General features: G+C 39.2%; 1 protein-coding gene across 3 annotated transcripts in view; it reads right to left on the reverse strand.

The window, feature by feature from the left end:
- Window positions 1-18279, reverse strand: part of LOC140240784 (casein kinase II subunit beta) — a 36518-nt gene that overhangs the window by 13490 nt on the left and 4749 nt on the right. For all 3 annotated transcript variants that reach the window (XM_072320556.1, XM_072320558.1, XM_072320557.1), the window contains exons 2-6: window positions 14717-14820; window positions 12389-12491; window positions 9371-9486; window positions 8202-8277; window positions 5306-5495 (exon numbers count right to left, since the gene is read on the reverse strand). In XM_072320556.1, coding sequence (XP_072176657.1) covers window positions 5306-5495; window positions 8202-8277; window positions 9371-9486; window positions 12389-12491; window positions 14717-14788 — 557 coding nt within the window. In that variant the 5' untranslated portion in view covers window positions 14789-14820. The remainder of the gene's footprint in view (window positions 1-5305; window positions 5496-8201; window positions 8278-9370; window positions 9487-12388; window positions 12492-14716; window positions 14821-18279) is intronic.

The raw sequence follows: 18279 nt of genomic DNA on the forward strand, positions 1-18279 counted from the left end.
CATGACAACAAGACTAAACCGCTCCTCAGTTACCAAAGACGGTAAGCATCGTTTTTGCCGAGAAAAAACTCTGTAATGCGTGGTATCGGAGTAGTTAATGACACTCTTTGGGATCATTAAGTTTTCCATTAAAGCAGAAATTTATAGAGAATCTAGAAATATGACAAGTTTGATATCTATGGAAAGCTAAGAAGCTAGTTAACAAAACTGGATATCTTTTAGACGATGCAACTTTACCCCCAAACTGTTTTTGAGATTGAAACAAGGAAAAGCAGAAATTACGCGGTGCGTAATATATGTCCCCGCCGGAAGTAGCATTTTGTAACAAAATGTGCAATATAGGTAAAAAATCAAGGTCAAAGGTCAAAGAAGTCAAAGGTCAAAATTCTGTGTAGAAGTTTTGAAGCCCTCACCTAGTGCCATCACATAAAGCAAATGGAATCGAAATTGGGTTAGAAATGGCGAAGGAGTAGCATTTTGTAGCCAATGTACAATATAGGTCAAAAATCAAGGTCAAAGGTCAAAGAAGACAAAGGTCAAAATTCTGTGTAGAAGTTTTGAAGCCCTCACCTAGTGCTATCACATAAAGCAAACGGAATCGAGATCGGCTTAGAAATGGCGAAGAAGTAGCATTTTGTAGCAAAATGCACAATATAGGTCAAAAATCAAGGTCAAAGGTCAAAGAAGTCAAAGGTCAAAATTCTGTGTAGAAGTTTTGAAGCCCTCAACTAGTGCCATCATATAAAGCAAACGGAATCGAAATCGGGTTAGAAATGGCGAAGGAGTAGCATTTTGTAGCAAAATGTACAATATAGGTCAAAAATCAAGGTCAAAGGTCAAAGAAGTCAAAGGTCAAAATTCTGTGTAGAAGTTTTGAAGCCCTCACCTAGTGCCATCACATAAAGCAAACAGAATCGAAATCGGGTTAGAAATGGCGAAGGAGTAGCATTTTGTAGCAAAATGTACAATATAGGTCAAAGGTCAAGGTCAAAGGTCACAACTGAAATTCTGTGTAGAAGTTTTAAAGCTCCCATGTAGTGCTATCATATAAAGCAAACAGAATCAAAATTGGCTCATAAATGACAGAGAAGTAGCAAATTGAACATTTTGATCAACACGGACGCACAGACACACACACGTACGGAGCCCGTTTCATAGTCCCCTGCTCGAACTCGTTCGGCGGGGACAAAAACACCCAATTTCCATGACCATGTAGCTCCGTTCGCTACAAGAAACATCGGATTTGAGCGACGTCACCTAATGTATATGAGCTGATTTGCCATACGGCTGTGAGATCTGCTCCGGCAAAACCCGAAACTTCTCGGCAAATGTGATTTCGCGCTACAGCCCGAAAAAGGTCAAAAAATGACCTACCTCAGGGACCAAATTGACATTTTGGTATCATGTTGTAGGGGAAATTTTCTAGTTTCTGATTGATATCAACAACATTTCGAAATACAACCTACAAAATGTGGAATTTTGAAGAGAAAAGTGGGATGTCAATCTCAAATGTTGGCCAAAATCTTACGTCTAAAGACCAAATCGCCTTCGCTTACGGCGAAAATGACTGTTCTTTTGGCGATCGTGTCTTAGATATTCTGCGTTGAACCCTGACACATTTGGTACCTACAGAAAGCTCTACCTCTGCTTATTCCAAATATGGTCATGACATGATGTCATGCTACTCACTTTCATTCATAAATTCGTCTGAAACATGCGTAAGTTTATGCAAATTGTCTCCCAGACGCGTAAACAGCCTTGTTGCTTACCAAGGCACGTGATCGAAATACGTGTTCACGATTGGTCAACTGCGCCGAGGACCCCTTGTTTACAAGCAACCTACGTGTTATAGACCGATTCAAGCGACTGTTCATGGAAGTGCGCCCTCTTAAGGCGACGCCATAACTGGGGGCCAAACAGGCCGGGTCGGCAAGCACCCTGCGTGCGTGACAAGGGTGCCAGCGGCAGCCAGTTCTTTTACCACCCGGCGCCAGCCGGCCAGCTAGGTATACCTATATCTCTGGCGCTGGCAGCAATCGACGCATCTGGCTTTGTGACAACTAGAGTCTACATTTTTTTTCGCTAGCTAATTGAAAATAAATGAAATCAAACAACTTATACCGACTATGAGCGAATGGGTAGATGACATACGGCTGTAACCAAAACTTGAATTTCAAGGTAAATATCGGTACGATCCGTGAATGTTTGTAGACTCTATTTCTTTGGCGATGACTTGGGTACTCGCGTGTAAGCCCCGTATATTCACATTGAAACCGCTGGGGAGAATTATTGCTAGGCGCAGGCAGACGTCTTGCTAATAAGCCTAGGCTGTTGACAAGTTAACTGATATAATTAAATACAAATAATGAATAAGAATCTTGCGCTAGATATGGCGCAATAAATTGCAAGCTATCAGTTAACTTTACCTTTTTAGGGCAGGCTTTTGCCTTTAATGATTAGTTTACTCGGGAGTGTCGGGCCAGCAGGGTAGAATCTGTCCTAACGTTTAGATCTTGTCTAGAAATCTAGGCAAGAGTTCAGACTAGATCTAGACCTATTGACTTCTAGAATCCTACATTCTATATCATTTTCGGTTGTCGATAACTTCAGGAAAGCCTAACTAAGCAAACCAAACAGAATATAAATCTAAGCGTTTCTAGGCCGTATATGCATAAACTTATAAAGTTACGTCTTTTACGACTACGTCGCCTGATGTCTACAACCAAAACTTCTACTGTTTTAGGTCTAAGTAACCTTCCTTAATATCACGCTAACGCCTGATATTATAATCTACAAAAGTGATTTTTAAATCATACTCTTTTAGTATGATTATGAAACGGATGATTGCCACCATCCATGGTTTAGTATTTTTAAGTATCACTTTATCAAAAGTCAAATTCAGAGTTCCAGGCCAAAATTGAATAGGCCTATGGTCAATTCAGTGCTGAACATTGAAGAAGTGAAAACAATTAGGCCTAATATAAGAATTTAACGCATCTTGAAACATTTATTTAGCTGTAGTGTAGGCTGTAAAATGTTTGTCATAATAATAAAGTCTAGCCAGGAAGTGTATTCTAACTTAGTTGTATTTCACTTAATTGTCTTTAATTTTGCCTTAATCTATCATGCGTCAGCGGTGTCTGAATTTCACACACTGCCGTGCAGCTTCCATTTCCATTTTTTCTGTTATTTTTGCACCCAACAACTGCACAATGTGTTTTCCTGATCCTCCCTTTGAAGCTTTCAAAGTAGATCAATATGTCTGAATCACTCAATTTCTCCAAAAGAAAGGCATTAAAAGCCGCTGAATGACTTTTCCACAGTGAGTAAACAATCACAATATTAGCGCGGCTCCGGCGGTCGCCGGCCGCGGCGCAGCGGCCAGGCCCGGCTAACTATGCGCGATGGGTACGCTAGGCTGCTGAGCTGCAATTGCAACTCGCTGGCAGCCCCCGTTGGCCCCCAGTTATGGCGACCGTTATAGCGCCGCTGGCGGCGGTAGGTGAATAGGTCATCGAAATTGAATCGGTCTATACTATGGGGATCGCTGCAGCAGCGGTGCATGCTTGCATGCAACATGTGTATCGTGACTGCTGCTCAGCACGGAAATGTTGCAGTTTCCCGCTTTGTTAGATTGTTTTTTTTTAGCAAGTTGAGGTAGAAATTAGAATTTAAACCAACACACAAGAGAAAAAGAAGGTCACATTTATCTAACAAACCTTCATCATGCCATTTCGAAGAAGAATCAAGCTGAAATCACGGCATCAAGGAATACCTCTTCACTGCCGATTCTGCTGGTACTGTTGTGCGTACACCTGATCACAGCAATCGCGAATCTTGAGCTGATTACAGTAGGTTTTGTGCTTTTCAAACGTCGTATTTCCGTAATTTATGGGTGTAAAAATGATTTCCAATCAATTACAGCTCTTTGACTTAGTTATCATCCTTCATGAGTATGTAAGATTACCTCAGCTATACGCAATTCCCCCACAATGATCGATTTGTTGTGTCAATAATAACAGCAAATTGTGGCTCTACGAAGGAACAGCTGATCACGGCAATCGTGAATCTTGAGCTGCCGATAGGTTTTGTGCTTTTAAAACTTTGTTTTTCCGTAAATTTATGGGTGTAAAATATGATTCCAATGAACACAAACAAACAATTTCACGACGTGAATATATAGTTTTGGCGGACGATTTATTCTAGATTGACAACAAATTACACACCATTTTCCTGAAAAGTGCACACAGTTTGCCTATAGATACGTAAATCCCACTGGGTTGCATACACACGTGGTGACGTCACAGATTTGGCACTTTTCGTAGCCGCATCGAACTTCTTCCAGTGCTCAAATTTGATAAAAATTAAAATTCTTATATTCAAAGCAGAGACAACTTTATTGCATAATTTATGTCAGAAATTAATCAAAATAACATTATATGATGGAAAACAGTCAATCTATATATTATTTCCTATAAATTTCTTCTTTAACTTTCATACTGAATTACACGCTCAGAATACTGATTTGTAATTAACTCTGTGATTAAGTCCTCCCAGAGGTGTACGCGCATTGATACGCGCAAGCGCGTAAGACTTTCCCGCCGAAACGCTTGTTGTCATGGTAGTTAATAAACCCCCTACTTAATTAAGCTCTCAGAATACCGATTCGCTAATTAAGTACTAATCAGACACTTAATAAGCCCTCAGAATACGGCCCCAGATTTAACCATCAAATAGACTCTGCAAGTTAATGATTATTTATCATTATATGTATTTCTTTTTTTCATTTTGATCATCATTACCTACATTTTCATAGATTCTGTGCATCAACATTTTTTTTCTTACTAATTGATGTCCTGTGTCTGAATTTTTATCTTTGTGCTGTTATTACATTGGAGTTATCTATGAAATTATGATGATTCTTGAAAGTGTGAAGCAACCTTTCTATTGTATGATTTCACTTAACTGCCTGCACAAGATCAAACTTATCAGCTTAGAACCATGTAGATCAGAACTATAATAGCACTCATCCTGTTCATACAATAAATGGGACTACACAGTTCATGACTCTTGCTGGCTCATGTCTAATGAATGCGTTCTGTTCGCACACATACTCATAAATGGTACATAATGCTTGCCTGAAGTTGTGAACTGGCATACCCCTTTAGTCAGTTGATCATGTCAGAAAACTTTTTTTAAATTCATATTTCACAAAAGAAATTATATTTTACATGGTATCCTCACTTCTAGTTGGCGTTTTTCTATGTAGGATTCATTGTCACATTGTACTGCAAAGGAAACTTACCTGGGCACAAACTGGTTGGGTGGTCTTTTAGGTCTGTATTCTGGGTGCACCATGAAAAACATATGGGGGAACCCAGTGCCAAAGTAAGCACCATCAGTGTGGTGGTGCCGTGAAGACTTTGGTGTGTACACATCCTGGCACTTCGGACAATAAAGTTTGACCATAGCTTCACCAGGAACATCAGAGAGGCCTGAATGACATTGGTGAGACAAGGGTGTGTAGGCAACAGTTATCAGGAAATTTTTTAACACCTGGGCATACCTCTGCATATTTTCTTTTGTGAACATTTGACTCAATTTTGTCCATGAAGTAATGAAGCAATCTGTTTGCAGGGTGGAACGCACATCTCAGGTACAGTATATGAAATGCCTTATCGTTTTGATTCGAGGCCAATCAAATAAAAAAAAAAATGTTATAGAATCAGACCCCCGAATTCACGAAGGTGGTACAATCTTGTATGGGCAAACACCGTAGTTTTGTATGGGGTGCCATGTGTCGAATGGAATATTTTGTTACGAAATCAGTCATTTCGTCGATGAAATGATCATCTAATTAACAAAATGGCCCATAACTGCGACCAGCCAGAACGCCGTAAAAGTGATGCCGAGTTGTCCCCAAGTCCGAGTTAGCCTGACCCTGATCGGGTAAATTCTGAGATTACGATTCCGGCAAACCTTTTTGGTTAATATTTCGCATTTTCGTTGTTACTTGTCTTGTTATTGCAGCATTATTCCACACATTTCTTAGGCATTTGTGTACATTTGGGAGCAACATTTGACAATTTTTGCAGGCATACGAGAACTATGTTTTGGCTTTAATGACTCTAATGTGGCTTTATATAAACATTCAACTACTGTAACCATCCACAGGCACGCTGAGATTGGTAGATTGTACACATTAGAGAACATTTTGTACAATTGTTTCAAAAACTTTCTGAACATGTACGAAAAAGGTGTCTTGCTCAACTATACATTACATTGATCACATGTTATCAAATTTCAACTGAAATGCTTTAAATCCAAGTTTGATCAACAACATTTGTATGATTTTATGAAAATTTGCTGTTACCATTTCTTGATACTAGCAAAAAATGTATCTTACACATCCACCTATGATAGTGGACACACATGCTAAATTTTAAAGTCAACTGCTCAAAAAATGAGGGAGTAGTTCATTCCAAAAGATTTTCCAACAAAGTGACTGACTGACCAACCGCCTGGTCATCTGACCTCAGAGTGACTCCTAAACCCCCATACACAGTGTGTGTTGTTGGGGGTATAATCAAACTTATCATCAGAATGCTGAGTTTTCTTTAGTTGTGTTGTTCGGAAGTGCTAAACCACCATTTTTTAAACACACATTTCTTTTGCCCTCACATGGAAAAAGCTGCAAATTTCTTTTCACACAGTCAAGACTTCAGTTACCTATAATTCAAAATTTGACTGATAACCAATAGAATAAGAGATACTAACAAATTTCATTGCCAAACTATTGAAAATATAAGAAATGATACCTGCATCCTAAATATATTGTATAACAAGGCAATCGCCGAATTGTGTCTCGCCCATTCGCGTACACGGAATTAATATTTTTTATAACTCCCACAAGTTAATTGACCTGCTTATGACATTTGACCTTGTGGTGACCTTCAACACCCTAAGGGACATTCACCATCCAAGTTTGGTCACAAACGGACAAAGGGATCAAAAGTAATGAGCCATAATCGAAACGCGCCATAAAAACTTAACATTGGGCCCTAAAAATTTGTTGACCCCTTTCTGTGACCTTTGACCTTGTGATGACCTTTAACTCCCCAAGGGACATCTACCGTCCAAGTTTGGTCACAAACGGACAAAGGGATCAAAAGTTATGAGCCATAAACGAAATGCGCCCTAAAAACTTAACATTGGGCCCTAAAAGTTTGTTGACCCCTGTCTGTAACCTTTGACCTTTTGGTTCCCTTCAACTTCCCAAGAGACATCTACCAACACCCAAGTTTGATTGCCATTGTAGCAACATGTGCTGAGTCACGTGTGATAAGAGAGTCTTGCAAGTAAACTTTAACGTATGACCTCAAATGACCTTTGACCTTATCATGTGACCTCTTATGGCACCATAACATGAAGGTACCCCCAGTGCATCCATCACCCAAGTTTGAATGCCATTGTAGCAACATGTGTCGAGTTACATGTGATAAGAGAGTCTTGCAAGTAAACTTTAACGTTTGACCTCAAATGACCTTTGACCTTATCCTGTGACCTCCAACAGCACCATAACATGAAGGTCCCCCCAGTGCATCTATGACCCAAGTTAGGTTGTAATCCAAGCAACTTATGTGAAGTCATTTGTCAAAAGAGAGTCTTGCAGGTAAACTTTAACACAGAAAAGAGAGTCTTGCACATACTCTTTAATATATGACCTCAAATGACCTTTGACATCATCACATGACCTCTGACAACACCATAACATGAAGATACCCCTAGTGCTTCTATCACCCAAGTGTGGCTGCCATTGCTGTAACAGATGCCAAGTTATGCATCATAAGAGAGTCTTGCAGGTAAACTTTAACATTTGTAACGGACGACGGACGGACGACGGACGAGGGACGGACGAGGGACGGACGAGGGACGGATGACGGACGGACGCCATTTGGATCCCTTAGTCTCGCCTTCACCTCCGGTGGGCGAGACAAATGAATATCAAACAAAAATATGACAGTTACTTGTTTACAGTAATGATGTACAGTACAATGCAGATCAAACATGGTAGAATAACTGCACTGTTATCCTGTCATAACATTACGGTAGCAACTTGGTGCACAGTGCAAACACACATATACTGTGGTATATTTGCAACTTTGGCAATACGGCCTTTCAACTCACACAAATATGCTTACCTATTGGCAAAACAAGCTGGTTTTCACAATAAACCCTGGGACAGTGTCCAAAGTCACCTTGTTGATATTTCTCCAGCTGTGAAGTTGGGCCAAAGAGAGATGAGATGGGTACATTGAGCAAGTAGAAGTTGTACTTTTACAAACATATTCTGTCATGTAACCAGTACACACCCAAATCCCCCCCCCTCAAAAAGAAGAAACCCCCCCCCCAAAAAAACCAAAAACAACAACAACCAGTGAATGAGATTATATATGATTTGCAAATAATAAGCTCCAGTCCAGAGATATATAATGTAACATAATTATTAATTTTTCATTGGGGGATGGGGGAGGGGGAGGGGGGTACGGCGTAACTGTAACTACTACAGTGACAGTTGAAATTGATGTCTGTTGAAAACATGATGCAACTTTGTGAAGCTAAACATCCCAGTTGACTTTAAATGTAAGCCCGCCGCACAATACACGATCTGACCGGTCGCATAACTCTGGGGACAAGAAGTGTTGCACGACCAGTTGTGTGACTCGACACCGCACAATGTGTAATCAGACTACACAGCAAAACTTATGACTGCGTAAGTGTCAGTACATATTGCATACTACAACATGATTGGGTGAAAGTCCACAATAGATCGTGAAAATTTGGCATGACTCTTCTTGACTGCCAATGTGATCCAGCTGCATGACTGGAAACTGGCTAGGCTGGTGACTCCACAATTGCGGTCTTTAAAAGCATTATTTACCATTTGCAGATGAGACAAAAACCCAGCTTTAGTGCTTCAATATAGTTCTAAAATGTGAGTTAGGGATAGAAACAACCAATTAATGTAAAAACTTTAATCAGGATAATCAATGTTAAGCATTGTTAAACATACAAAATGTGAGCAATAGTTATAATAAAATCATTTCTAGACTAAACCGCCTACAGTTATGGTTTATTGAGACAAACAGTGATATCTCCTTATATTTTAGACTTTATTTGCAAATTTTTACATGGTAGGATGTTTTGTGATACAACTGACCTACACATATGCATTAAATGTGATAACTTGAGCATTTTAAAAAATCACTGCTCCTTATGGTAAACAGTACCTTTAAGTCAAATGACCGCCAAAGTCATGTAGTGCGCAATAAGCTTTAGTACAATTGGCCCTAACTGGTCTTACTCTTACCATGAGTGCTATCCCTCTGTTTGTCATGATGAACCTGGCATGGATGAGTCCATACAACATTTCTGCAGCCTGCTCGATCAAGTCATTCTGGTTTGGGTTCTCTTCCATCTCATCATCTGTTACAATTTAAGGAGTATGTAAATGAAATATAAATAAAAGTAAATATTTCTAAGGTTAGGGACCCCCCTAGGGGAGCATGGTGCCCAGTTGAACAAATTGAGATGAACAAATTGAGATCCAAACCCCACAGGCGTACTACCTGGCAACCTTGGTGAAAATCCATCAAGGGGTTTTCAAGAAGAATATATATGAACAGTTACTATTCAAGTCCCCATTTGCACCCATCCCCTCCTCTGTGACAACAGGGGGAGGGCATCCCTTATTCCACCATGAACAGACTATAAATAACAGTCATTGATATACTAACTCATAGCATTAATTAACTTAGCTCTATCACTTCTGGTTCTCAAGAAGATTTTTAAAGATTTTTTTTTTTTTTTTGGGGGGGGTGGGGGGGGGGGTGGGTGGGTTAATCTAACAAAATGTCTTCACCTTTTGTGCCATCAATACAATACTTTAAAACATGGTCAAATAATGTTCATGGTCTAAATGTCTAATGGTCTAAAACATGGTCTAAATCCTGGAAGTTCATTGATGTACCTATGACCTTTGACCTTGTGGTGACCTTCAACTCCCTAAGGGACATCTACCATCCAAGTTTGGTCACAAACGGACATAGGGATCAAAAGTTATGAGCCATAATCAAAACACGCCATAAAAAATTAACATTGGGCCCTAAAAGTTCTTTGACCCCTGTCTGTGACCTTTGACGTTGCGATGACCTTCAACTCCCCAAAAGACATCTACCATCCAAGTTTGGTGACAAACTGATATAGGGACCAAAGGTTATGAGCCATAATCAAAACGCGCCGTAAAAAATTAACATTGGGCCCTGAAGTTTGTTGACCCCTGTCTGTGACCTTTGACATTGTGATGACCTTCAACTCCCTAAGAGACATCTACCATCCAAGTTTGGTCACAAACGGACAAAGGGATCAAAAGTTATGAGCCATAATCGAAACGCGCCATAAAAAATTAACATTGGGCCCTAAAAGTTTATTGACCCCTGTCTATGACCTTTGACATTGTTGTGACCGTCAACTCCCCAAGGGCCATCTACCATCCAAGTTTGGTCACTACCAGACATAGGGATCAAAAGTTATGAGTCATAATCAAAATGCGCCGTAAAAACTGAACATTGGGCCCTAAAAGTTTGTTGACCCCTGTCTATGACCTTTGACCTTGTTGTGACCGTCAACTCCCAAGGGCCATCTACCATCCAAGTTTGGTCATTACCAGAAAAAGGGATCAAAAGTTATGAGTCATAATCAAAACGCGCCATAAAAACTGAACATTGGGCCCTGAGAGTTTGTTGACCCCTGTCTGTGACCTTTGACCTTGTGGTGACCTTCAACTCCCCAAGGGGCATCTACCATCCAAGTTTGGTCACAAACTGACATATACATCAAAAGTTATGAGCCATAATCCAAACGCGCCATAAAAACTTAACATTGGGCCCTAAAGTTCATTGACCTCTGCCTGTGACCACTGACCTTGAGGTGCTCTTCATGTTTTGTAACATGTGTAACTTTTTTTTTTTTTTTATTTATGTTTTATTGAAAAATTATACAAAATCACAATATTTACAACAATCAACTTGATTAGAATTACGTAATCACTGAACAACGTTGAGGAATTGTAAAAAAAGAACAAAAAAGGCAGAACATTAAGTTACCATATACAAATCAGAACTTGTTCAAGAGCGATAATCCGAGATGGGGAAGGAGAATATAACAAACAAACAAGTAAACAAAATAATGGGTGACCAATTAGCAGTTTCATCCTCCCTTCCAACTGAAAAAGGTGTGTGCACTGCCGAGACTGGAGCAAGCCAAATCAGGGGGCGAGAAGATCTACCTCACCCAAACATAACTTGAACTTCCACACAAACTACACCTCCCTCCCTCCCTCCCTCCCTCCCCCCCCCCTCCACACACACACCCCACACATACTCATCCCAACACATATACACTCACACCCCCACACACATACCCTGTACATATAAATATAGATGTAGATCATCCCACCACCCGACCCGGCCCAATCCAGCCACAATGCACTCTGTAAGATGTCATGCAAACCCTACCTCCGATGGTAACATGTGTAACTTTGTATAACCACTCTTCCCTCCAAGTATGATTGAAATTGAAGTCCTCAGCAGAGAGTTATTCAAGTTTTTGTAGCGTCACAGACGGACTACGGACAGACGGACAGATGCCGCAGGCGATCCCTTAGTCTCCCCACACCTCCGGTGGGCTCGACAAAAATTTAAGAATTGCATTGATTTAGTAGGTTTGACTCGTATGCAAGATTCATTTGGATACCTCAAATGGTTCATATCATGTATTCATAATATCAATTATTGACAGATAGGCAACCAGAAAACATAATGCCCACGGTGATATTATGACAGAGGCATAAAAACAGGGCCTAAGTTCATTCAGCAATCTAGTTGATTTCTCTTGTGTGGAGCACTGAGCATTGCCTTATAAATGGCTGTGGAAATAACATGTGAAAAAATTGAGTTCCTAACCCCAAGGGATGCTACCTGCCAAGTTTGATGAAAATCGGTCTTGGGGTTTTCAAGAAGGAGATGAAAATGTAAAAAGTTTACGCACGCCGGACGACGCACGCCGGACGAAGGGCGATCGCAATAGCTCACTTGAGCCTTTGGCTCAGGTGAGCTAAAAAAAGGAAAAAAGGGAAAAATGTATTTAAGATACATGTATAATGTATCTCCTCAATTATGCATCCTTAGTTTACCATTTCATAAACTGAAAGTAATGAATGCAGGTCTATAGATGTGTGTGAAAATCAAAGATGAATTCAAAAGCAAACATTTCAAATCCCTCATTCTGAATCATGGTACACATGATAATCATTGTTTGTTGCACTCACCTGGCTCTAGGTCTAAAATCATGTCAAGTGCTTGTCTGTAGTGTGGCACCTGCTCATTAAGACCAGTTAAATTGAATTTGTCTTGAATGTAGTCTTCATCAACCTATATGGATATGAAAGAGAGCAATCTTGAAAAAAAAAAACCAATTCCATATGACTTCAGCAATTTTAGTAGAATTTAACAAAACAGATCAGTCAAGTTTCATCACACAATCATCAAAATATTATGGAACATCATATTTTGATTTTCCCAAATATAATCTCCATCCATCACAAAAATCAATGAATATAAGATGCAATGACAACGCTACACAACTAGTCTCCAATCAGCTTGTATAAAAATCACTGCTACATACTGTAGATACACCCTATGTATTCAAAGATAAAATTGAAAGGAAGAAATAATCCTTATCAACCCTCTTGGAGCAATAATAATTCAGCAATACTAGAACTGAAAGAAAAGTTGCTCAATTATCACTCACCTTCAAAGCTAATATTTCAAAATTCTGCTGTGGAGAAAGTGCTTTGAATTCTGGAATATTTGATTCTCATCAGAGCTGCATATTCTCAAGTTAAATAATTTTGTTTTTTCATTCTATAGTTACATGACTATACTGATTCTTGCATCAAATTGCTTTTCATTGCAACTGACTGGCAAATTGCACTTCATCCATGTTAAATAAACACAGATTATTCAGTGTTTTAGTGATAGCCATGGCAAAACTCATGGGCATACATACTCAAATTGAATTCAAACAAACAACATCCTGATTGCTACGAAGGTGTCAAATGTATCCACTAGACTACCGAGGTTCCGTGCAATGGGTAATGCATATTTCTTCAAATAAATGTTTCTTGCATCAAGCTGTTTTTCATTGCAATTGATTGGCAAATTGCCCTTTATCATGTGTAAATAAACACTAATCATTCCATGTTTTAATAGTACTGTAAAACAGGGAATTTTCGCATGCATTTTAATTTCGCAAATTTCACAAGCGCTAAGATTCTCAAAATTAAAATGCACAAGAAAGTCCTTGTCTACACTATGTGCATTGAATGCCAGTGGCAGTTCGTGAAAATTTCATGGTGCAAAAAAGGCTGTTGGCTCCAATTCGCGAAAAATTCATGCCATGAATACATATATCTTGTTTTACAGTATCCATGATAATGGGCATAAAAAGTTGGGTTGGACATGGGCCTACAGCTGTATACATATGTATGTAAAAATGTAAAATATAATTAGATAATACGATAATGGTAGTAAATACTTTTGGAATGTTGTTTCCTTGACAATCTGTATACATACGAACAGCTGCAACTGATTTTACTTCAGTAATTAGAACAAATACCCATAAATAGGGTTTTCCACACACTAAATAAATATGGGACAAACTGTCTCATACAAGTATGTAACTATTCCATATGTAACATGTCTTATCTATCTTTGATCATTTGATTAAAATTAATGTAAAAAGTTGCAAGAAATGGATTTTTAGTTACAGGCAGATTCTGACAGAACAGACTCCAAGCTTTAGAGTGATGTATAACTCAATACAAACGCACCTTCCTAACCTATCTAAATAATTAATGGAAAGAAAGTACACATCATGGAATAGTGCTAACTGAGATAGGAGCCTTTGACATGTTGAGGTTGGGCTGATTTTGCTACAACACGCATTTCCAATTAACACTTGCCCGAGTATACCTGGGACTCAACCTCAATGGGTTGTGCTTTCATAATCTTACCAAGCTGCCCTCTGTGCAACAGATGGAACTAAAAACATGATGTAAACCTCTAGGGCAACCACAATGAAGGGATTATCAGATTAAGCTGAAATTTTACACACTGTATTCACAACCGCTTTTAACTTTCAAAGCAGAATTATCTCCTCAAAAGTTATCAGAGTTGAAAGTGAAGTGGGCGCAAAGTGAAAGGGTTTCTAAGAAAAAACACAGAGCCTTATCACACTTCTACAAGAAAAGGTGTTCTACAAAACTGCAAAAAACACAACTTTCCATTCAATTTATCATCCAAAACTTACGGTTACACATTATGTAAAAGAAGGATTGCTCTTTCACAAAATACCAAAAACCATTTCATTTTCAGCCATTTTGTGTCCTTACATAAAATCTTGTCACACGACTTTTTGTTGGTTTTGTGATGCACAGTCACATATTTGCATATAGTTAACAGATGTACATCCCTACAGTGCCTATTTTTTAAAACAATCTTCATCATATAGCAAAAAGCAAATAAATATGAATCAAAAAGGTGGTAAGACTGGTATTCAAAACCGACTTCATCGTGAAGAATCATACACGTATTACCTCACAAAAGAATTCATTGCCTCTGAGTCCACAGAACCATGATATCCACGAGACCTCTTCTGAGCTGCTCATGGTGAAGTGGTTCAAACCATCAAAATCAGCACCTGAAAATGGTAACAAGATTAGGTAAAAATCTGAGTCACTCAGCTGAATCACTTTTACAGTTTTGTCAATACAAACACAAGCATTGAATTTCTACCCTCTTAATTTTTTTAGCTCAATATCAGACAAGGGTATTTCCATTTAATAAAAACATGTTTAACGGCAGTGAACACAAGTGTACATGTACATGAGTGCCCATCTGGATAAAACAGAGAATAGTCTTAGTTAACATTAAATACCCTAATCTACTGTTTGATTTTTTTTTTTCTTGGGAAAAATCTAGAATCACGACATTTGTTAAGATCTACAGAGATCTACACCGTAACTAAGATCAAACAGATTAGTTCTACACATTTGCTGCTATTCCAATGCTATTTTTACATGCAGTTTATGACCTGGTGGTGGGGTATGAACTGAAGGAATGCATACATAATGCACATTCCTTTGCCTGCCTGACACTCGGACTTTCATGGAAACTTCCAAAAGTATGGGTGTCAAGTTTCCACTACCAACTGAGGTTTAAGTTTATGTTTTCTCATTCTTCGTCATCGCTTGAACATTCAAAAATAGTTGCTAGGTTGCCTTAGGTTTACATGCAAAGGAAAATGGGACTGACATGATCACCTCGATAAAACTAGTTGTTCCTCATTACAATCAAACTTGTTATGATGGGGTTTCACTATAAGCCTGTGGTGTGTGTGTTTGTGCGCAACAGACAGTGTATTAGGAGGGATAAATATTTACATGTAACAAACATATGCTTATCACAACAGTGACAAGACTGCAAAACGGCAGAATGACTTCTGTTAAAGCTACATACAAAACAATATTAAAATGCACATCAACTACATCTAGACCTAACGTTAGTCTACGATGTAGATCTAGATAGATCTAGACTGTTCTATAGCCTACAACGCGGTTCGTTAGGTTAGGTTAGGTTCACAGAATGCAAAACCACTGCATGCACGCATAGTTTCATGAGCGAAAGTTCGTTCTTTATGCGTATTAAATGCTATAAATTGAGGGGTGTCGGTTTCAATGAAATGAAATGTACAGTGCAGCAATGTTGATGTATTACTATTGCATTGGACACCTAGGCCTAACATGTTAACGTTACAGAACAGATAGAGAGGGCGCTGTGCACCTGGTAGGAAGAAAAAATGGGGTGCTCCAGTGTGACGATTTTCATTCTTATTTTTCACTTTTCCATCTTTGGAGTTTTGAATTGATTTGGAGGAATGGAGGATAAAGAGCACAAGTAGTGCAGGCTGGATTTATATGAGCACAGGATGGGCTGTATTTCTTGGTGATTTCGGAAGATTGTATGTATAATATCCACATGCACCATGCATGTTGTTTATATCCGTTGTACATTGATGTGAAGTGAATGTACTTGGTACATACGGGTACTGAATGTACACATGTAGCATGAGTAATGTGTGACACTGTTGGACGTAATGTAACGATAAATGAATACTGTTGTTATAAGTTGTTTATTGAATATAATCTCTGTCTTTAGTAATGTTTGGAACGATTACATGTATTTTTACAGGTTATATGGAAAGTTTATGACACTAGCATGAATTATCAGTGGCAGTAGGCCTACCACTAGTAGAATACCTACACATCTTTTGTAGCTACTACCAGTTTTGAAATTCTGACATTTTTGCTGGCTGGATAAATTAGCATGAGTCTGGTTTTTGAGTTCGGAAATTATATATCTAAGGATTGAAGGTTTTTGTGTAGGCTAATATAGTAGAGTTCACTGCTGTGTCTGTGGCTTTTGTGTAAAAGTGCTAGGGACTGTTTTATGATTTTTGTGTTTGGAATTAAAGATACCGGAATACTGTCTGATGTTATATTTGTCTGGTTTAATAATAGCATAGGTCTACACACCCTACAGTACCAGAAATAGTACTGTACATTGGAATTTTAGTTCAGACACTCGGGCTGACCGAATTTAATTTAGTTTTTATTGAGTTCTGGAGGTTTAATATATTCAGGACTTTAGGCTAGGTTATTACGGTTATTATACAAGTGTATGCTACAACACCCACATGTGAATAACTTCATGTGTTGCATACACAATTTATGGTGTAGTGTGATGCTTGGGTAGATTTTTATTTGTATTCTGTGTAAGGTAGCCTAGTGCTGGCATGTGTATTAAATGATTATTCGGTTTTGAGTCAGCGTTATAACATTTTTGTGCTAGTTGATATTGATGCCCAGACATAAAATTTGTATACGGTTGTGTATTCGGTAGATCTTTGGAACATGGAAGACCAGAGAAGCACGGGTAGACAAAGAAGTCGTACGAAAATGGTGGCGAGCCCAGAAAATAAGGTTCATAGATCTCAGAGTGCACCCAGTACTAGTAAATCTGCCAATGAGTTTGATGTGGGAATTACTACCCAGACAAGAAGCAAGGGTAGAAAGGGTAGCACAAATATCGTAGGTAAGGAGAAGTCCACTCCAGTAGTTAAAACCACTACTGAGAGCTCTGTGAATGAGCAAACCACGGATACAACTTGTGGTGGTGTATGCGGCAAAATACTCTCTGGCACAGATGACAGTATTGAGTGCGAGAGATGCCAGAACTGGTTTTGCATGAGCTGTTGCTCTCTGTCATCAGATGAATTCAGTCTGTTTAACAGTGTATCCTCTGCGCACTGGTATTGTACATCTTGTGAGGCCAAGGCATTGGATGCCGTAAGAACTGACCAAATCGTGGAGGAACGCTGCAGGAAATTTCTAGGAGGGACATTAGAGAGGTTAGACAAATTAGAGGCTATAAGTGATAAATGGTGTAAGGTGGAAGATTTGTGCAAAAAACTTGAATCTGACATGAAAGATTTGAAAGACACCATAAAGTCTAAGGACGTAAAAACTCATAGTGATGTCTTTGAATCTCATAGCGATGTGCTTGAATCTACCGTTGAGTCTATCGTCCAAGAAAAGATGGCCGAGGACAGGGAAAGGGAAAAGAGAAAACATAACATCATTATACAAGGTTTGTCAGAGTTCAGTTCCGAGGATCCAAAGGAGCGTACATACCACGATACAGCCGAAGTCTGCCAAGTCTTAGAGTATCTCGAGGTGGACTACCAAGTTAAGCGAGTGCAGCGGCTAGGCAAGAGAAACCCTGAACAGGAGTCTGAATTGAAGAGATCCCGTCCTCGCCCTCTACTGGTAGAGTTCTCAACTGTTGAATCTTGTACAGCTACTAAGGCAAGGGCAAGCAAACTACACTTCGCTACAAATGATTTCAAGAAACTGTATATACAGCCTGACAGAACGAAGAAGGAAAGAGCTGAAAGGAGAGAACTGGTTAGGGAACTGAAGAGAAGACAGGGTGAAGGTGAAGGAGAGTGGATTATACGCGGAAACAAGTTAGTCAAGAAAGGGGAATATAGGTCCCAGTATAGAAAGGATTCAGCCCCCCGCAAGGGAGGCCAGCCCTT

This window comes from Diadema setosum, chromosome 17 (assembly GCF_964275005.1).
Source record: "Diadema setosum chromosome 17, eeDiaSeto1, whole genome shotgun sequence".
Classification (NCBI taxonomy): domain Eukaryota; kingdom Metazoa; phylum Echinodermata; class Echinoidea; order Diadematoida; family Diadematidae; genus Diadema; species Diadema setosum.